The following is a 22,395-nucleotide window of genomic DNA, read 5'->3' as shown; positions in this document are numbered from 1 at the left end:
TTTAAAAGATCCAATATTAAAGTAGTGCCCTCAAAGTAAAACTAAAAGTTGGAACTGAAAACACCAACCTAGGATACATTCTGAGAAAGCATGGCACTGGTCATAGAAATAACAACGGCGATTGCTTCATTAAACTGTGTGGTATACTACTACCATATTTCTAAGAGACTCGTTAATATTAAGCTCAGTGGGGTTCTATGTTCTATTGTTCGAGGTGTGAAATTTCATAAACAAGGGATCTACTTGTTTTATAGAATGATCCATTGTTTATGTAATTTCATACCTCAAACAATAGCAACCCGCTTAAAAACGATTCTCTTACAAAGATGGTAGCACTATAACTATGATCTAATGATTGGAGGAACTTTGTTTCCAGATAAAACAATCCACGAAGTGTCACGGAAATCGCCAGACAATCGCACTTTCAATCATATCCTAGGACCTAATGAAATACGCAAAGAAAGAGTGGATAACCAGAGAAGCATTGAACAAAATAGAACACTGCAAATACATTAATCTAGAACTACATAATTCCAAAACAGATGCAGAGAAAGAATGACTTACCTACTGAAAGTTAGGTAAGGGACAAAACAGAGTAGGCAGAAAATTTTGCTGAAGAAGCACGCAAGCACGTGTCGCTGATGAACATCAAAAGGTGAGGCAATTATATAATATCATTACACAACTAATTAACAAAAGATATACCACCCACCAACCAATCTAAAAAGCAGTGCGGGTGAAGATATAACATCTCAACAGGAACAAGTTAAAAGATGGCATGAATATTTCAGTGAGTCTCTAAGTGCAGTCCCAATACTACCAGAAGACGCACAAAATATAAACCCCTATATCAAAAAACTAAAAATTAGCACCAATGAACCAACTTCTTTATGTGCCGTGCTTAATTATCGAGCGTTGGCTATCAAAATAGCTATAATAATTTTGTTGGCGGCAACTCGGGAAAGGGATACAGAGGATCTGTTAAACCATTCTCTCAGGTTTTTAAGCCATGACGTTTTTCATCGACCTGGACCTCTTCTTCCATATACCTTGCCTTGTATTTTTAAATGGAGTATATTATATCTCAGCAGAGGGCTATGGAGCACCAGATGTTGAGTGTCTCCCTGAGAGACCGAATCCCAAACGAAGAAATACGTCGTAGAACAAAAACAACAGACGCAGTCGAAAAAATCGCGTCGCTAAAGTGGAATTGGACAGGACACGTCGCCAGATTGTCAGACAAAGGCAGATGGAAAGAGCTGAGGGAGACTATGTCCAGCAGTGGACGCGTACGGGATGATGATGATATTATATCTCTCTGGGTTTCGCATAACATGGCCAAAATATTCAAGTTTGCAATTTTTAACTGTTCGGACGACTTCCGTGACTTTTCACATCCGATGCAAAACAACTTCGTTACGAATTCTATCCATCCAACTTATTCGAAGGATACTCCGATATACCCAGTATTCAAAGGCTTCCAGTTTCTTGAGAAATGTATCCATTAAAGTACAACCTTTGATACCATAAAAAAGAATAGAGAACACATAACATCTCACTAGTCTAGTTTTCAGACTCAAATTACAGTGGAACCTCAATAACTCGGATTAATCGGGACCACGGCCGATCCGGGTTATCGAAAATCCGGGTTAGCCGGAGAATATGGTAAATATTAATAAAATATGGTATACCTACTTTAGTCCTGTCGCCAGGGGGGGTACAACGGCCTCCTTAATTCAGATGGACTTACCCAAGTTTTTTTTATATATTTTGACCCGTAGAATACGAATTTTTTGGGTAACAGTTGATCCGGATGTCGATAAGATTGTTATAGACAAAGAACTTGAGGAATTACATAACAGCGATTTCTCGCAAAACAAAACATCTTTTTGTATTTTTTGGGTCATTTTAAGCAAAAAATATTCCTACAAGTTTTTTCGTAGAATGCATAGTTTTTGAGATAACCGCGGTTGAACTTTCAAAAAATCGAAAAATTGCAATTTTTGAACCCGAATAACTTTTGATTAAAAAATAAAGTAGCAATTCTGCTAACCGCATTTGAAAGTTTAAGTCAAGTTATATCGGTTTTGATTATTTTCATTGCTAAAAATTAATTTTTTTATTGTTAAACTAATCTATAAACACATAGTGTTTCCCGTGCCTAATACATGCGTTTTAACGCATGCTACGTAGAAAATGCCTCACTTGCACTTGTAGCTACTCTACCTACTCGTTCGATTTTAAATGAGAAATCATAGAAAACATTACTCACATACTAGGTGTTTATAGCTTTGTTTAACAATAAAGTAATAAATTTTTAGCAATGCAAATAATCAAAACCGATATAATTTGACTTAAACTTTCAAATGCGTTAAGCAGAATTGCTACTTTATTTTTTAATCAAAAGTTATTCGGGTTCAAAAATTACAATTTTTCGATTTTTTGAAAGTTCAACCGCGGTTATCTCGAAAACTATGCATTCTACGAAAAAACTTGTAGGAATATTTTTTGCTTAAAATGAACCAAAAAATTCAAAAAGATGTTTTGTTTTGCGAGAAATCGCTGTTATATAATTCCTCAAGTTCTTTGTCTATAACAATCTTATCGACATCCGGATCAACTGTTACCCAAAAAATTCGTATTCTGCGGGTCAAAATATATAAAAAAAACTTGGGTAAGTCCATCTGAATTAAGGAGGCCGTTGTACCCCCCCTGGCGACAGGACTACTTGGATACAGATAAACTCCGTTATAATTGAAATATGTAACATGAAATATATATATACATATATATATATATATATATATATATATATATATATATATATATATATATATATATGCACAGTACCTACACATCTAAATTATGTACTAAAAACGTGCAAACACAAATCTAAGCCAACGGAAGCGAACAATACAAGACTGTACTACACACAATACAGTCACAATCGAAACGATGTTATGTTATTTAAAAACAGTAAAAACTAAGACCATTGTTTAAAAAAGAACTTTTTAAATAGTCTTTTTTAAACAATGCTAAGACAGTTTGAAATAAATAAAGGATTACTACAGGTGCCTGTTGTTTCCGATAATCCGAAACAATGAACGTGGCTCTGCCGCCGTGTGCCATGAGTCATTTTTACTATCGTATAGTTCAAATTATACATTATCTCTCAAATATTATATTAGATACATTTTTATTGTTGAAATGTTTGTCTGATGAAAATCGGTCCGGGTTATCGGGGTTCCACATAACAGTTTCTTCATCTTAAAGAATGCAGCTCTGGCTTTTTCTATATTTTTTCTAATTGATCCAACTAATTCTAATCAACCAACAACGCAACAAATAGAAATGGCCTTAGAAAAACTGAAAGCGCACAAAGCAGCCGGCCTTGAAAATAATCCACTAGAATTGTTAAAAGTTTGTCCAACCACAACAACAGAGCTAACCAAACCACTCTTGCAAAGAGGCTGGAGGGAGAAAATGTTACCCAAAGAATGGAAAACAGGACTTATAATAAATATTCCAAAACAGGGTGACAAAACATAGGTATTGCGAAAACTGGAGAGGAATCACACTTCTGAATATCATGATATGCTTTGTAGACTTTAAGAGAGCCTTTGACACACTCACTGATATGGCATTACGAAAAGCACTAATGGAAATGATAATACCAGAAAAAATAATAAACATCGTCAAATAACTCTACAGTTCTAGCAAAATCCTACACAACGGCATAACATCTGTCCCAATAGCTGTGTTTATCCCACCAATTTAAAATTGTACTAGACTCCGTACTAACAAAGGTAAACTATAATAGAGGAATTACTGGGGATTAACAAATAGACTTGAAGATCAAGATTATGCTATTGATATTTGTCGCTTAGCTCATACAAAACAAAATAGACTGCAACCAAAAATAGACGGAATGCAAGAAGAATCAAAGAAACCTGGTCTAGATATAAACATCAGAAAAGCCAAAGAAAGGTGTCTTTGCACCAGAAACAACCAACCTATGCTGATCATTAACCAGAAAATCGAGCAAGGGGTAGAAATTGTATATCTGGGCAGCAACAATGACTGTAATGGAAATGGTAAATGGAGGTACAAGTCTGTGATATGTGTGAAAGAATTAATAAGCAGGGCCGCCGCTGAGGTGTTGGCCGCCCGTGTGCAACTTAATATTTGCCGCCCCCTTCCAACACTTTAGAAATATGTACATACTATTTAGTATTTAAAGAAATGTGCAGAAGATGCATAACAATAATAATTTGTAAATAGATAAATACTTGAACAATTAGACGCTAGGGCATCTATGCTATTTCGTTCGTTGCAATCCGGGACTACACGCTGGGGTTTGTTTTAGTTTAGTTGAGTACCTCCTGATGAGAGACTAATAAGTTTCGAAACCGGTAGAGGTGCTTGCAGCACTCTCTGATTGGACTGGAATATGGTTCGGCTGTATTTTCGTTTTGCAACGAAAGTGAAAGTGGTTATTCATTTTTGACTTGAACAATTGGAGTAATATCCATGATCCAACGCCCATTATTTGTATATCCTAATTTAAACTTCCATTTAATTAATATAAACCGTGAATAATATATCATAAACAGATAAAGAAACTAAAAACAAACTTTTCTGGCTTCCGTTTCGGGAAAAATTTTGACAATGTCTTTGTTTTTAATATCCAATATCGCACACACTTCATGTTCGATAGATAACATTGCTAAAGCAGAAAGTCTATCTTACTTAATTGAAAATCGCAAATAATTTTTAATTATTTTAAGTTTTGAAAACGACCGCTCACCCTTAGCTACACTGAAGGGTAGAGTTAGGAATATACGTACGATTATGTATTTAAGAATATTACCAGGACGTTTTTCTGCGGTAACATATGCTTGAATAGCTTTAATTTCTTCATATAAATCGATTGCACTAATGTCAGTCTCTGAGCTGTTTAGGTATGTCTGTAAGGGCTTTATACACTTTCTCACAATTGAATATGTTTATCCATTGAATTTCAAAATTCATATCCCTTTTGTTATCATTTTGCAATTCTTCTAAAGCATCATATATATTACTTATCTGGGTTTTTAATGGTGTGATTACATCGATCAGACTCTCCCATCGCATGTCCAACAATGCTTTTAATGTCCACTTTGGAAGGTGCTTTAATAAAATGTTCCTTCAAATATTCGAAGAAGAAAAAAATACATATGGTTCCTGTACCTACAGTATTAAAAAATTCCACCCACTCAAAACTTATTTTTACTGTATCATTCACCATCAGATTTAAACCATGTGCAGAACAGGGAATAAAAAATGATCAAGGATATTTCTCTCGAGGATTTTCTGAAATCCAATATGTCTACCACGCATATTGGCTCCATTATCGTAACCCTGTCCACGCATATTAACCATAATATTTATATTTAATTCTTCAAGTTTATTCTCTATAAATTCAAAGAGACCTTGTCCAGTTACGTCAGTTTCAGGAGAAAAGCCCAAGAAATATTCAAATATCCGAACTGGTGTTAAAGTTGAAACACATCTTACTACAATAATTGTTATTTGTTCTACGTGTGTTATATCTGGGCTTCAATCTAATGTAATAGAAAAATGTTTAGATCCGCACTTTAGTATTATTAGGTAATAATAATAATAATTATTGTTTGGAACATTAGACTTTAGAATTAGAATTATCTGAAACATTACTATTTAATTATTTGAACTTATTTGCGTTTTAAAAAAAGTAGTATCATCAGTGGCCTGCTTTTGGCCGCCCCTATTGTTGGCCGCCTGTGTGCGATGCACACTTTGCACACATGGTAGCGGCGGCCCTGTTAATAAGGCATATAATACCTATGATATGCTTAATAACATATACATAGAAGTCAAGTATTTACCCAATTAAAACAAAAGTTTCTAGAGTGACAAATTATTTCAACATAGTTATTTAAAAAAATTAAATCTATTTATATGATTTGTAATAATCTCTTAAGTGAAAGTAACAAGACCAGAAAGGAGAATATATTTAAAAGATATGTAAATATGGTGTTCAATTTTCTAGCTCCATTACTAAATAAATACAATATGAATTCTAAAATTAATTTATTTTTTAAATGCAATATTCAGACACTTAAAAATACCTTAAAAGTAATGCTTATGTATCCTAGTTATAACTTATCTAGTAGGTGCAGAGGCCTCTTTCCGGGCTGCATCTTGCAATAGTTGTGTATCGACTTCATCTGCTGGTAATTGAACATATCGAACCACAGATCCTCTGATAAAACAGTTTTTGACCGAGAGCTAAAAAACAACAATACTTTGATAGCATCATAAATTTTTTTAAATCATTATTTAAAATAGAATGCTGCAAAACTTTATAAACTAAGAGCTGGAGCTGAGAAATCATCGACATAAGTAATATGGAGTTTTTCCTGTGAAATGCATCCATTGTACATTGATAATTATGATCCTTTGCAGGCTGACACCACAGTGGATACGGGGAGTAGCAATACAGAGTTAAAATGGAACTTTCGTATTGATAAAAGATGATATCTGATCGTTGAATCTTGGGTTTTAGACCATGCAAGACTTTTTATAAAAATTATCGTTTTTGCATAAAACTAATAAGTAAGAAAAGTCTCCCACATGTGTCCAACTTAAGTAGATATGCTATATATTATACAGTGGTGAATGTGCTAATAACCAGCAGAATAACGCAAAAGATGAAAAACATAATACATTGGGAAATAAAAAGAGATAAAACTAGTAGAGGTGGGAAATTTAGCGATCGAAACCTATAAATTTACATTATATTGATAGTTTCCCACCATTAGAGGTATTGGACGAGTTTGGCAACTACCACTATGACAGTGATAGTTTTAGTTGACATACCTACTCCTCTGATATGTCTAAAGATGGGAAACTTTTTTATTTATTTATTTGACGGGATACCCCCATTATAGTAAACATACATGCATTTAAAGAGCTCATACAAATAGATACAAACTTAAAAAAATAATAATAACAATAAAAAAATAATATCCAATTTGATAATTAACAAAACAAAAGATAATAATAATTAATAATATGTATACCTACTATCTGATATCACAAATTGTTTCTTTCAGCTTGCTATATATGTTAAAGATGTCAATGCTTTGATTTGTGTTAAGGTAGTGCAATATTCTGTCCATTGGCACATTTTTACCATAATTTGTATTGTGAAAGTTAGTGTAGAATGTATTTGTAGAATTTGAATATAAAACATGCATCATACATTAATCTTCGAGATTCTAAAGTAGACAACTTCAACTGACTTAAAATTTCCTGATAATCATGTGCCTGCCTAGGTATATTAAATCTATTGAGCATAAACGAAGAAATCTATGCTGAATGTTTCCAATCAACTTTTTATGTACTTCATAATTAGGAGACCAAACAACTGAAGAAAACTCTAAGAGAGATCTTACCAATGCACAATACAACACTTTAACTGCTGGGCATGATAACTCTTTTGAATTACGAGTGATAAATCTCAACATTTTAGCTGGTTTCACTGATATGGTATTACTTACTTACTTACTTAGTCCTAAGCCTTTCTACCTTTAGGTGTAAGGCTGGTGGAGTTGAGTTTGGCATTGTAGTCTCCATGCTTTCCGATCTTGCGCTAGGTTTCTTGCACTTTCCAATGTCAATCCCTTCTTCTCGACTTATTTCCTGATTTCATCTACCCACATAACTCTTGGTCTCCCTCTTTTGTTTTTCCCCTGCACTCTCGTTTCGAACACTCGTTTTGTAAGCCTCTCGTTCGACATTCTACACACGTGCCCGAACCATCTAAGTTGTCCCTCCACTATTTTTTCATTGATTGGTTCCAGTTTTAGGTTTTGTCTAATTGTTTCGTTTCGTATTTTGTCTGTCCTCTTTCTGTTTGCTATTTTCCTCAGGAACCTCATTTCCACAGCATTGACTCTGGATTTTTGTCTCCCGGTCAATGTCCATGTCTCGCTGCTATACATGATTGTTGGTCTAACTACTGATTTAACGACTGCCGTTTTTACTTTCTTTGTATAATTTTACGTTTTGAATTTGTATAATTTTCTCATTATTATGGTCCCATTTCCACTCCTTCCCATTAATCTCCAGTTTCATATATCCTATCTTCGTAGTATTACCTTTGTCTTTTTCTTCTTTTGCCATTTTCCTAATTTTTGCTTGTATTTCCCTTTCCTTTCTTGTTAAATCTGATTCTATATACACCTTTTGTCCCTGTAGATTCTTCAGTTTTCCTTTGTTTTTTAGCACACTTAGCTTATCCATTAGGTTTTCCATTTCTGCTACAAAAATTTGGTCTCCGATCTTTACCGCTCCTCTAAGTTTTACCTGTAATTTCAGGTTTCTTCCTATGAAGTGTTCTACTGACTCCTTTACTGGTTTTCTGTCGTTAGGATCCAGTGTTAGGCCCTTTAATACTATATTATTTCTCCGTTTATCTTTTTCCAATTGTTCTATTCTTTTGTTTGCCATTTTCAAACCTTCTTCCAATTTTTTGTTGTTTTCTTTTAGCTCTTTAATATATTCCATCGTTTCCTTTTGGTCTTTCCGTATGGTTCTTATTTCTGCCATCATTTCATCATTTTTCCACATAACTTCCCGCATCATTTTTATCACCTCTTCATTTGTATCGTTGCTTTTATTCGGTGTTCGTCTCGTCATATTACTCTTTTCAAAATACAATTCATCCCCTTTATATTTTTTATTCTTCGATTCTTCGTCGCTACTATATTCGTTCCTTCTATTGGTTTCCTTTCGAATTGTTCCGCCACCGGCCATTTTAAATTAAATTAGTAGATGTTATCGTCAGCACTAATATAAATATTATTATATACACTTTAAAGTCTATTTGTTATTTCGCACAAGTACAATTTTTATCTTTAACGATTATCGATAACGATAGGTCTTTTAAAAACCGGTGTTTTTATTGTGATAGGTTTCGATTCCGAATTTACCTTATCGCCAAACACACCGGCCCCACAACCTCTCGCTTTGCCTGCCAAACTCAAACTCTGATATGGTATTAATATGATCAATAAATTGAAGGTGACTATCGAAAATTATACCCAAGTCTCTAATACTACTGACTTCAGATAACTCCTTTTCACCAATGTAGTATAAGGAGTCAATTGGTTTCTTAACTTTATGAAATGTTATTTTATGGCACTTCTGAGTATTTAGCTGTAAATGATTTTCCTAGCACCACAACCATAGAGCATTCAAATCCTCCTGAATCAAATCAATATCTAATATTGTATTAACTTTCCTAAATAGTTTGAGATCATCTGCAAATATTAACGCATCTGTGTATTTTAGTTTATCTGTTAAGTTATTAATAAACAAACAAAACAACAAGAGGGAGCAGTGAGCCCCCTGTGGCACACCAGAAGTAACCTCAATAACATCAGAGCAATAGTTTCCAATTTTCACTTTTTGAATATGTCCACTCAAAAATCCCTGAACCATATGATCATCAAGGGTGAAAATCCTAAAGTGTCTAGTTTATTCAATAATATGATGTGGTTCACCCTATCAAATGCTTTAGAGAAGTCAGTATATATAGCATCTACCTGACATCGATCCTCAAAGACCTCAAATTTTACTTTGATATATAAGTAGATTCGTAAGAGTTGATTTCCCTTACTGAAACCCATGCTGCTCATTTACAATTATCACACTCACTGGAGAACTCACCAGACTGTCAAAAACCTTGGCAATAGAAGATTGCAAACAAACCCCTCTATAGTTCCTTATATCCTTCCTCTCCCCAGACTTGAAAATAGGCATGATAAAACTTTCTTTCCACATAGTAGGAAAGACCCCTTGTGACAATGACATATTAAAGATTTCCAACAGAGGCCTTGATAATGAGTAAGCATACTGCTTTCATAAAATATTGGTTATATTATCAGGACCTAAAGTAAATTGTAGAAACTATCAATATAATGTCAATTTATAGGTTTCTATCGCTAAATTTCCCACCTCTACTAGTTTTATCTCTTTTTATTTCACAACGTATTATGTTTTCCATATTTTACATTATTTTGCCCGTTATTAACGCACTCATCATTGTATAGGTATTTTTAGGGTACACAGCTCAAATGAAAAAATAGTAAGCTAACAAAATAAAATTGATTTATTTGACGTTTCAATCTGGGTTTGACGTTTAAAGGGAAGTCGGCCAAGACTTGCATCTCGGGATAGCAATTTAGGGTCCTGATCACAAGCGTTTTACAGTTTATTACATTTAATTCGTTTTTTAGCAGTGTCTCCATTGAAGAATTATTTCGTTATCTAAAACGAATTTATTTTTATTTATATTTATAATTTTAAAAAATAATTAGAGTCAGAAAGAAGAAAATATACCTAGAGATGATGATAAGGGTGCAAAGGAAACTACTACTAAGGGTAGTAAGAGAGGGTGACTACATACAATAAGGGTAAGGGGGATTTTTTGCAACTTCCTTTATTCTTTATATTATACACAATAAAGGAAGTGCAAAAATAGTATATCAAAGTGGGTAAGAAGTACCTATTTATTTCGTTAGCTAAGCACTTTGGGAGCGTTCAAGTATTACTTAACATGATTTTTGTAGATTTTTGACCCCCTCCCCCCCTACGTAACGCACTTTAATGGGCGTTTAACTATTGCGTAACGCAATTTTTGAAGATTTTGACCCCCTGCATTACGTAATACTTGAACGGTCCCTTTCGAGGAAATTGTGTCATCATCGGAGCTAATGGTCGATAGAAAAAAGTACCACTACTGAAGGCTATATGTGTGAGCATCTTTATACCTAGCTGCATTTAATTATATAGTCATGTATGCTTGTGATTTTGTCCTCCATACAACCCTCTTGTTGGACAAATGTCCTCTTGTTGTGATACAACAAGAGTATCAAATAAGACTCATTTATCTTAATAGATAATTTGTCTTATTGTAGTTTTAAAATGGTTTATTATCAGTTCACTTTAAAACTAATTAGTTTTATGAAGAACTTCCGGACTGTTTGGTTTTATTAGATTCTAGTTTGTTACCTTTTAGTTTTAAAGATTCTCCTAATATGACTAATAAAACAAATTATTAAAACTACTTGATCTCGAGACTATTATGTCAGTAAAACATATGCTTTAAAACTATTAACTTTTTTAGTTTTCTTTAAAGTTGCTTTCTTAAAAGCAATTAGTAGGCTATATTAAAACCAAACGCTCTTAACTGAATCAATTTGGTTATCGTAAAGATTAAACTATGCTTCTTGTTATAAACAATAAAACTAAACTCATTCCCTCTTCTTGCATGTCCAAAATGGTCGGCCATTTGTTTTAGAGCGAAACAGTGGTGTAGTGTGTTGTAAAAAGTGGAAGTACAGTTAATATGGAAGAAATAAGTCGGAAGTACATAAAATATAAATGAACTGGGCATTTTAAAAGAAAAATACAACACAGACAGCACTACGACGCCTCGATTTTAGGTTAGATTCACATTAAAACCGAGTGACATTATTGACAGCAGCATTAAAACTAAATGGTTTTAATTCCAAGGCAACCTTGCTTTTATGTAGGATATATGCTCTTGGAAAATTATTAAATAAAACCATTTGACCTTAACAATTCTCTGTCGATAGATAAATAGTTTTATTTGGATTTCGGCCATATTGCTTTCTGCAGATGCTGAACGCCATGATAGATTACAATATAAGGCTTACATAAAAATTATAAATAAGCGACTTAAAGACATAAATTCGATTTATTTAAACATTAAAACATTAAAATTATAGATAAAATTATTTTTCTTTCAAATTAATATTTTTTGGATTTAAATTTTTTTATTATTTTTATTTTTTAATTGCCAAAAGTCAGAAATTTTAGGGCGCATGAGTTATTTAGACCTATTTTTGTTAACATTGTCAGTAAAGTTGGGTGCGCAAGTGTTTTTCTATCTTGGCAGTCCGAAATAACCAAGTTCTTTTTATTATTTTATGGTTACAAATACATATCTACCTATCATAACACATGCAAAAATTTGTTGGCCTATATGGATTTAAAGAATCATTTAATATGGTAAATTGTCTTTAAAAGTCTCCATTTAAGAAACCTTTTTAAGTTTGCTATAAAACTGCCTGCACTTAAAGTGTCTTTTAACGTGGTTTTAAAAGCACCTTCACAGCAGCTTTAAAACCAGTTGCTTAAGAAAACAAAGTTTTAAGAAGTTTTTTATTTTTGGTTTCATTGACCTCTTTCAGAGTGGGCCCTTTTATGCTGAAAGCGGTTTTATTGCAATCTTAAGGTTTACTTAAAAACCAAATGGTTTTAATTTTAGTTTTATTCCACAGTTTTAAAGCATCCTTATTAAAAGACTTAATAAACCCGTTCAGTGCTACTTGGGTAGTCACACGACAGAGACGTGCCTCCTGAGAGACTAGTAAAAACTGAATTTTTATAATAACTTTGCAAGGAGTAAATATTTCTCCTTTCAAATCAACCAATGGTATTAGGAATATATGAAGTGTGATGTCGGTGGGTGGAGTTGTTCGCAATAATTTTAGAATATGTTTGTGCTACAGTCTGTTAGTCAGCAAGTCTCCAGTTAAGGGTTAAAAAAAAACAAATTTTAGTAAAGAACTTACCATGTGAGGATATTTATCTGTATCCGTTACACTTATATCTGTTAATTTTATATTTAAATATTGGTCTACAGAGTGTAATGTTCCACATATACTAAAACAAATAAAAATATTTAGAATGCATTAAGTTGCAAAAAGCCAACAATTTTATCATACCTTAAATCGTTTTTTAGTTCAACAACAACGTCTTTTCCAACGAGAGATTTGAAGAATGAGTAAAACAGCTAAAACATAGAGAATGTGTTTATAAAATGTTATAATAATTATTATATTAGATTTATATTTATTATCAAAAATATATTACCATTTTGAATGTTAATTTAACGAGTGAAAGTTAGGTTAGGAAAATATTTATCTGTCATTCTAACAGATACTGTAGCGTAATCTGGCGGTCACGATATCGAAAGAAACTTATATTATCAGAAGATTTCTTCTTACGAGAACAAGTGTCAGTACCAAAAAACAATTTATATGTTTATTAGTATCTAAAGTTCTTTGATCTGGTTGTAAGTCTTCCTAATTCGTGATATGTACCTCTTTTAAATAATATATTTATGTATTTATATATTTTTTTTCTTCCTGACTGGATCTTCATTTGAAAACACAGAAGAAAAAGAAGTGGAGGATGGAATTTGAACCTTAGACAAGGAAAAAACTCTCTTTCCTTGTCTAAGATTTGAACAATCATCCTGTCAGTTGTCAGTGTCAGTTTAAGAAATGTCGGCTTGTCAGGATGTTGTCAACACCATTTTTTAAACAAAGGTAAAAAAGGTTATGTCTTGTTCTGTTATGCGCCAAAGTGAACAAAGATATAAATAAACGATTTTAAAATTATAAACACCCTTACCGGGCTGTTACAGCCACGGTTAGTTTTAAATGCTAGTGATATAATAAACAAATAAAAAGATGGCTTCAAAAGAAACTACACCAACCACCAAAAAAGTGAATACTGATTTAATAACACCCCATAGACTAACAGTTTCAATATTGATCAAAAGCTTTTGCCTCTTCAGAGATGATGGTAAGTCGTTTTTTTATATATTTCCCCCAAGGGTTTTCTTCAGGTACCTACTAATATATTCCTTTGCATGCTTCATGTTGAAGCATTATTATTGAATGCAGTGTTAACTGCCACATAGAACTCAGTAGCCTAATAATCCAATAAAAAAACTTATAAATCTTTTTAAAAATATCCAGGTCCCATGTCAATTTAACTTTGAGAGTTACAGGCATTACTTGGGATAAGTGAGGTTGCTTATCCTTGAGACTAATTACAGGGCTATTGCCACTATTCACACTGTAGCAATGGTATTAATTCCTTACAAGTGGAACTATAATAATATCGTTTTAACCCTTTCACTCCAGATCGTCATAAGGCAAGTCGCACCTTATATACGGATTCCACGCTTACCCAGTGGTGAACGCCAGCTCGTGATGCACCCTTGTGCATTACAGTATGTAGCGGACAGTCAAGCATGATGCACACAGGTGCATCACTGTACCGAAGGTGTTTAGCTGTTTTCATGTTAGTGCAGCATTTGAAGGCTTCATCATCCTGGCATCTACACTCGGATATATCGTGTTGATGATAGCTGTAAGAGGTGCATAGATAGAGGTGCCGAAGTTGTTACGTGCGGGGTGGTTCTCAGGTGCCTGAGAAGTGCGGGAAACGTTTAAAAATTATGTTTCACTGAATAGAATTTAATGTGTATACTGTAAAATTAACAACAAAGTTAATTTAAAAATTAAAATCACATTAAAATCATATTCCCAATCCCAACTTATCCCCAACCCTTTTCCACAATTTTTCTAACACTAATATGTTTCTGTGGTTCTTATCCTTCTGATCCCATTAAGGTCGATGAATGTGAAAGTTATTTATTAACCAATTAGCAGATGACATATCGAAGGTTGAAAGGTAAAAGGTTGTAACCCACAAATCAACTTTTTTCAGGAAGTAGAAGAATCATTCCATGTAAATCAATAATTGATCTATAAATTAATGAAAAAAAAATTATTAGGTTAATTGCTCATCAAATTACTTAAATGGAATGTTATTTCTACTTCCTGAAAAAAGTTGATTTGTGGATTACCATTGACCATTTACCTTTCAACCAACGATATTAATGATAAACAATATTTTATTTGTATAAACACAAGAGAAATAAGACTGGTACCCTCTAGTGCCCCAGTCCGCCTCAAGGTGGGCTGTAATAAATGTTTCCAGACTTACTATTTAAGTATTTTATAGCTGCAATACCCAAACCACCCCCTGGACTAAATCGGATAGGCACCCAGCTTTTAAAAATTTGAGCAATCAGACAAATTTTTACGCTGTAATTTTCAGTTTAGAGTGAAATTTGGTAGTGGTACCAAAAAAATTCGGGCACTAGAGGGTTAAGACAAAATAACCAGATATCTTGATTACAAGAAGTGAGATAAGAGAACTGGTCAGGCAGACACAAAGAGGAGAATACAGTCAAACGCTATGTGAACCGCTATCAAAATCAAATATTTTTGTTTCTTATGAAACCAATATTTGCACCGCTTTTCGCAACGCTATCTTAACAGCATTACTATAAACAGATGCAATGCTTCTAGTGTGTTTGTTCACATAGAGGTGGATCTAGGTAAACTGCTATGCTCTATGCTCACTGCTTTACTATAAACTCAGCCTAAGTTTAGTGGGCTTGCTATTCTCCAAATGATTTTTCTCTCTAGGATCCTCAATATGTATCTTTCAGTGTCAGGCACACTTCGGCACCATACAGTTGAGTCCAGGGTTCTTTGCCCGTGCGTCATTAATACCTGGTGAGATAAAACAAATACTTTTTATCTAGCATCATTGCCTTTCACACATGAAACTAAAGACAAACCAACTACCGCTTGTTATTAAGTAAAGAGTAAAGACACATGTTATTTTATCAACGCTCTAGACTCAGTACATCGGAAAGAAATAGGTACAAAAAAGACGCTTCGGGATGTTATGAGATTTTAAGTACAATTTGTGAAGTTTCTTGTTTGTTTACTTACTTGTCACTGTCAGTTTGTTGGATGTTTGCTGGTTTTTGTCGTGTTATTGCATTTACAAGTTATTTATATTACACAAACAGTTGTTTTTTTATATTGGAGTTTAAAATTTTATGGCAAGTGTATTTTATTTTTCTGTTAATTTACATACAATGTTAACCTCATTCATAGTTAAGGAATGGTTTTGTTTAAATTTCCGCAAAAGTTAAATAACAAAAAAGAAATATATTATTGTCAAATATTTAATATCTCTAATGGTATTAAAAAAATTTAATAAGCTAATTCAAATGTAGCTGTAATTCTGCTCCACAACTTTAAAGCAAAACTAACATTTTACATTCTATTTATTTAATAACATCAAATTTTATAATACAGTAGACTCCCGTAAGTTCGGCCTCGGTTAGTTCGGTCTCCGCTTAGTCCGGCCGGCTCTCTGAGCAATAGTCACACACTTTGCACATCCAAAATCATTAGAAACGAAAATTCAGAAAAAAATTATTGACTTTTTTTAAGTGTTTAAGAAGCCAAACCACCAATGTGCAATAATATTTTTAAATTTTATTAGGCCCAGAGTTCTGTAAGTATTGTTTTATAGTACTTTTGTAACGGTCTATCTTTTTATATATGTTAAAAATATGTCATAGTATTCCTCTGTGTTGTCTTCTACTTAATGTACAAGTGTTTTGTTTTTGTTAGATCCATACAAACAATAAATGGGCATTTTTTAGATAAGCATCGGTTAGTTCGGCCACTTTTAAGTTCGGCCTAGGGTCCGGTCCCGAGGTGGCCGAACTTACGGGAGTCTACTGTATAATCATAATTATAATATAACATCACTACATGCGTGGCATACTTTATACGCCACAAGAAAATACACTTAAAAATATCGGATTTGTTTATTTTTTTTTTGAAAAGATTCACTTAGTTGTTTGTTATAAACCTTATTCGGCATCAGCGAATACTTACGAGTTCCTTCTCAGTAAGCCAATTAGGATTTGTAACTGGAATCTGACTCCATGATAAATAAAATTACTAATAAAAATTTTTTTGAAATGTGATTTTTTACATGAGAAAAAGTATTGTTTATAAAGAAAAATATATTTTATTTATTTATTTATTTTATTTATCAACGGGCAATCACCCAATTAAAATACAGTGTAAACATTAATCACAGGAGATTTATAACCTAACCTAAAGTAAATTTAAAAATTTTAATCATACAAACTAGGAACATTAAATAAATAACAAACATTAACAAAAAATGTACAAAACACAAGGATATCAAGTTATCACAGTTTTTAAGCTGAAGCTTTAAATTCATTTGGAAAACTATAACAATTTAAACCCTCCGAATATTAGTTAGCAAACCTATGTAGGTGTTCTGGACATGAAGGAGTTGTGTCCGTAGTTAGTGCGATGGAGTCTAATGTAAAAAAGTTGATTTAGCCTCGTTTGTCTACTGGGAACATGGAGGCTAATTTTCTCCAATAGTTGAGGACCAAAATTATTGGAGTGTAGTATATTATAAAACATCGTGAGATCCTTATGGATGTGTCGGATTTGGAGAGAGGTTATGTTGAGAGACTTTTCTATATTAGAATAGTTAATTTCATCAACCCTCTGGTTTTGTTTAAATGCAACAAAGCTTAAGAACTTGTGCTGAACTCTCTCAATAGCTAGAATATGGGTGTTATAGTGTGGAGACCAAACACATGAACACTAATCTAGGTGAGGTCTCACAAGTGAACAATAGAATACTTTTATGGATGGGATATTTAGAAATTCTTTTGCATAACGTTTGATAAACCCTAAGCCATAATGACTAAAATGATATTTTATGCCATAATGACTAAAAAACAATTGAAAGATGTACTTATATTACTATAATCGTGGGGTAGGTATATTGTCCACCACCGGAAACAACAAATAATTAATAAACTGTAAATTACGATCTTCCCAGAACGCCGATTATAACGAAACTAAAACCAATTGTAAAGCACATTCCAGTGATAGGTTAGATAGATAAACAAAGTCAAAAATTAAATTTTTAAATATATTTGCAGTAGAATTCTTATATCTGGCGTACAAATTACGCCAGCGCGTGTAGTTAAAGGTTAAAGCAGTTAATATTGTTTTCACGCATTTTACAACCTTAAAATATAAAAACCTTTAATTATCCATGTCTGTCTGTCTGTCTGTAAACACAATATTTAAGACATCTGTTATTAGAACAGATAAAATGACAAATGAGGTGTTGAATAAACGCTTATAACCCAAAAGTGGTATTAAAGGTCAGAAATTTGACCTTGGACTTCCGGTTCCAGAGTTGCAACCGGAAATACTGTTCTAAAATCCACGAAATAGTACAAGCCATATATTATTCAATGTGTCTTAGCAAGAAACTTTTTAAGAATTAGGCTTTTTGTTGGACTTCTTCAACACATTCTTGGAACATTGGGGGGTTAAACATGTGCAGTACAACGCTAATGTGTAATTATTGCAATCTTACTTTAGTTTCATCCCCCTTGCAGTGGCGGCTCGTGACGTTAGGGACAGAGTCGGCAAGGTTTTGTCTACTCAGATAGGTATGTCATCTAATTAAAAGGTTCAATTTCATAGATTTTTGTTTTTTTTTTCCTATAAATTTAGAACCTAAATCTGTTTATAAATTAACTCTGGTCCTAGTCTATGTTGTTTCGAAGTAGCAAAATGGGTTATAACGTCATTGTAAAATTTATTATTGTTTTGGAGAGATTTTAAAAGTTTTTTTCTATTGACATTTGAGACAAGCTTGACATTCTTTCTTGTTTCATGGTGTTTCGACAATACGTTTTGACTCTTTTGAGACAAGAGAAATCCCGTTCATTTGAGGCAGAATTTGCCCACATTTGAGAACAATAATTTATTTATTTCGGGAACAGTTTGTTGTACCTAATGAATTGCAGTATATAAAATTATACATATTTTGTAACTTATCCCACCTTGCGAAAATATTTGAATCAGCATATAAAATTTAATTTTCTTATTTTATTTGATTAAAGAATGATCAGTGGTGTCATGGTGCGGGAACGCCGTTCCGGCACTGGTTAAGAAAAGAAAAAAAAAATAAAGAATTTAGGTTTTGTAAATAAATCACGGAATTTTTGAATTATGCAAATGCATACACACTTTAAAATATGCAGACGTAACTTGTATTAAAAAATCATAGAGTAATATTTTACTTGTAAAAAAGTCAAGGAAAGTGCGTTCCTGCACTGCTAATTTTGCCATGAAACCACTGAGAATGATGGATAATTTTTAATAAACCTGTTTAATAGATATTGTGAAAATTCTTTTTCGTAACTTTTAAATTTTGAATCGTCAAAGAGGTAAGTGACTTATGACAGTGAGTAAATAAAGCGGGGGTGTAATAGTTTTAACTTTTGCCTGGAGACCATACAATTCACCGGACATCAAGGCACCACCGCCGTCATAAGTTTGCCTTACCAATTTACTTTTGATATCAAAAAAATTTATTCTGTCCTTTAAAACTCCAACAATATATTCTGTCTTATGGCTTCTACTCACGTCTGAAAACCTAAAAACCTCTCATAAATATTAGACGTAACGCGTATCAAAGAACAATTTTGATAATTATGGAATAACATGTTACCTCTATCAGTAGTTTCGTCTACTTCTGCCGAAAAGGATCAAAATGTAACTACTAATTGATTCTTTCATTCTGTGCTGTTTTAGATACTCCGCTAAATCTCTTCGAGACAGAAAGTAAATTAGAAAATTCCAGATCGTATTTGTTAAACAATTTTATTTGTTCTCTATAATTAACTTGATTTAACGAATGCTTCGATTCATACTGTCCCCTAAATGGTAATTCCTGGCAACTTACAAAAACTACAATATCAATAATTAAACGACGTAAAACTACTTATTTCATAGTTTCATCCCGGGTGCGCTAGCAAGGTACGTGCCTTGCTGCCGTTTGCAGATCACCGATCGGCAGATTGGTATCTGCCGGACTTGCCATTCAAATGAATACGGGGAATGTATAATTGGTTACCTATCGGCTAATATTCCATAGCTTCTTATTACAAGCAGATCGTCAATCTGGGGACGGCTTGCCGAAGCGGGCCTATCGCAATCGCAATCGGGTGCATGGCTATAGGATCATTAATTTGAAAATACTCTTACGCACAGCGCACAGGGATCACTTAACGCTTAACGTATCGGATCGATCGAATTCTTTTAAAAACAATGAATAAAATTTAGTCTGTATTATCTCACAGATATTTTTTTATTTCGCAGAAACGAATATCATCAACTCTGATTAAATTAAATATTTAAAAAAATCTATAATGTGTCCATAAATGTGTGGGTCGGCACTGCCGTCCCTGCCGACCCTAACCAGCAGCCACTGCCCCCTTGTGGCCGCTCGCTATTGCGTTTCTTGGCCAAAAGTGTAAGGTTGCTGACTGGCCAAATTTTAATTCTGTCTCTCTGCTCTCTACCATTATTTGGCGATTAAACAACGATGGTGGTATAAGCAATGTTGCCGATTTTAGGGTTTCCTTCACTCACCTATATCTAATCGAAAACTAAATGTATTGTATAATAGTTTACTTACTGCAGTTTTAGATTAGAACAACCACTTATTTCGATTGATACACTTTATTTAAATTTAATATTGCCACCCTTATAATTTTCTTTTATTTCCAGAAAAATTTAAGGAGATGGAAGATCAAGCGCTCATGTGCAAATACAGAAGAGATTTCTGCGACTTAACTCTACGATTAATACAAAGCCCTGACCTACCATTATTTGATCTGAGGAAATTATTAACATCCAAAAAATATGTGATACCTGATAGTTTGATAGAATCTTTTGATCAAACATTGGCCACATTAAATGAAGAAGGAATTGGCAATTTACTGGATATTGTGGATACTTTATTGAAAATTATGGACAAATCTGACGATCCCCTAAACAGTAATAGTGCTATAGCTAAAACTAGTATTGCAGGTAAGATTTTATTGTACTATTCATTCATTCGTTCAGCATTACAATTCGTAGGGGTTATAACTAACGCCATGGCATTCAAAATCCTATTCTTGGGTGAAGTGGATTACTCCACAGTCCTGTCGCCAGTGGGGGTACAACGGCCTCCTTAATTCAGGTGGACTTACCCAAGTTTTTTTTATGTATTTTGACCCGCAAAACACGAATTTTTTGGGTAACAGTCGATCCGGATGTCGATAAGATTGTTATAAACAAAGAACTTGAGGAATCACATAACAGCGATTTTTCGCAAAACAAAACATTTTTTGTATTTCTTGGGTCATTCTAAGCAAAAAATGTTTTTACAAATTTTTTCGTAGGATGCATAGTTTTCGACATAAACGCGGTTGAACTTTCAAAAAATCGAAAAATTGCAATTTTTGAACCCGAATAACTTCTGATTGAAAAATAAAATAGCAATTCTGCTTACCGCATTTGAAAAAGTCAAATTTTATCGGTTTTGATTACTTTCATTGCTAAAAATTAATTTTTGAAGTTATACTTCTTTAGGCGCGATTGAGATTTTTATTATTCTGCGCGCATGCGCACACAGACAGTATGGGCTTAGTTGCTAAATCTTTCAATTTATGTAGATATGTATCAGCGCAAATAAGGTGCAAAACGAATATATTAGTGTTTTTTATAAATATATTTATTATAATTTTTGTGTCTTTGGATTTGTCCTTTCTCGGGAGTAAGATAATAAGTATTATTAAAACATTTTTATTTTATACTTCACTTGATCTATTTGTCACCGTGATTGTAATTATGTCCGAGAAGAGATGTATACAGAGCCGTGGTAGGTCATTGGTAGAGCATTCGACTAGAGATCGAAAGGTCCCGCGTTCAAATCCGGACAATTAATTCATATTTCTTTTTTTTTTTTTAATTTTTGGTATTGTTTTAATAAACATTTTTTGAAAGTGGTAAGTATTAAATTAGCTTAATATTTAAATAAAATACAAATCAAATGTTTAAAGTATATTTACTTCGTTGAAATCATATAATAGAAGTATAACTTCTTACGTGCGTACAAAGTAGGTACACACACATTCTTTTTTTATTGTTAAACAAAGCTATAAACACAGTGATTGATAGATGTTTTCAATGCATTTCTCATTTGAAATCGAACGAGTAGGCGCGCATACAGACAATTTCTACGTAGATTACGTACCTACATTAAAACGCATGCATTGGGCACGGGAAACACTGTGTTTATGGCTTTGTTTAACAAATAAAAACTTAATTTTTAGCAATGCAAATAATCAAAACCGATAGAGTTTGACTTGAACTTTCAAATGCAGTAAGCAGAATTGCTGTTTTGTTTTTTAATCAAAAGTTATTCGGGTTCAAAAATTGCACTTTTTCGATTTTTTTTTTAAGTTTAACCGCGTTTATCTCGAAAACTATGCATCCTACGAAAAAACTTGTAAAACCATTTTTTGCTGAGAATCATCCAAAAAATACAAAAAAATGTTTTGTTTTGCGAAAAATCGCTGTTATGTAATTCCGCAAATTCTCTGTTTAAAACAATCTTATCGACATCCGGATCAACTGTTACCCAAAAAATTCGTGTTCTAAGGGTCAAAATACATAAAAAAACTTGGGTAAGTCCATCATTACTCCA

General features: G+C 33.1%; 2 protein-coding genes across 2 annotated transcripts in view; one reads left to right on the top strand and one right to left on the bottom strand.

Moving 5' to 3' along the window:
* Positions 1 to 6,096: 6,096 nt before the first annotated feature.
* Positions 6,097 to 13,291, bottom strand: LOC126892116 (U6 snRNA-associated Sm-like protein LSm2). Its single transcript, XM_050661590.1, has 4 exons — positions 12,991 to 13,291; positions 12,843 to 12,910; positions 12,690 to 12,780; positions 6,097 to 6,309 (listed from the first exon to the last, which is right to left on the bottom strand). The coding sequence occupies exons 1-4, from the start codon at positions 12,991 to 12,993 to the stop codon at positions 6,184 to 6,186; spliced, it is 288 nt and encodes a 95-aa protein (XP_050517547.1). The 5' UTR covers positions 12,994 to 13,291; the 3' UTR covers positions 6,097 to 6,183.
* A 106-nt stretch (positions 13,292 to 13,397) lies between these two features.
* Positions 13,398 to 22,395, top strand: part of LOC126892115 (anaphase-promoting complex subunit 5) — a 68,049-nt gene continuing 59,051 nt past the window's right edge. Inside the window, exons 1-2 of the mRNA XM_050661589.1 lie at positions 13,398 to 13,707; positions 20,430 to 20,732. Coding sequence (XP_050517546.1) covers positions 13,593 to 13,707; positions 20,430 to 20,732 — 418 coding nt within the window. The 5' untranslated portion in view covers positions 13,398 to 13,592. The remainder of the gene's footprint in view (positions 13,708 to 20,429; positions 20,733 to 22,395) is intronic.

Source organism: Diabrotica virgifera, chromosome 9 (assembly GCF_917563875.1).
Source record: "Diabrotica virgifera virgifera chromosome 9, PGI_DIABVI_V3a".
Lineage (NCBI taxonomy): Eukaryota > Metazoa > Arthropoda > Insecta > Coleoptera > Chrysomelidae > Diabrotica > Diabrotica virgifera.
This window is presented reverse-complemented; position numbering and strand designations above follow the sequence as displayed.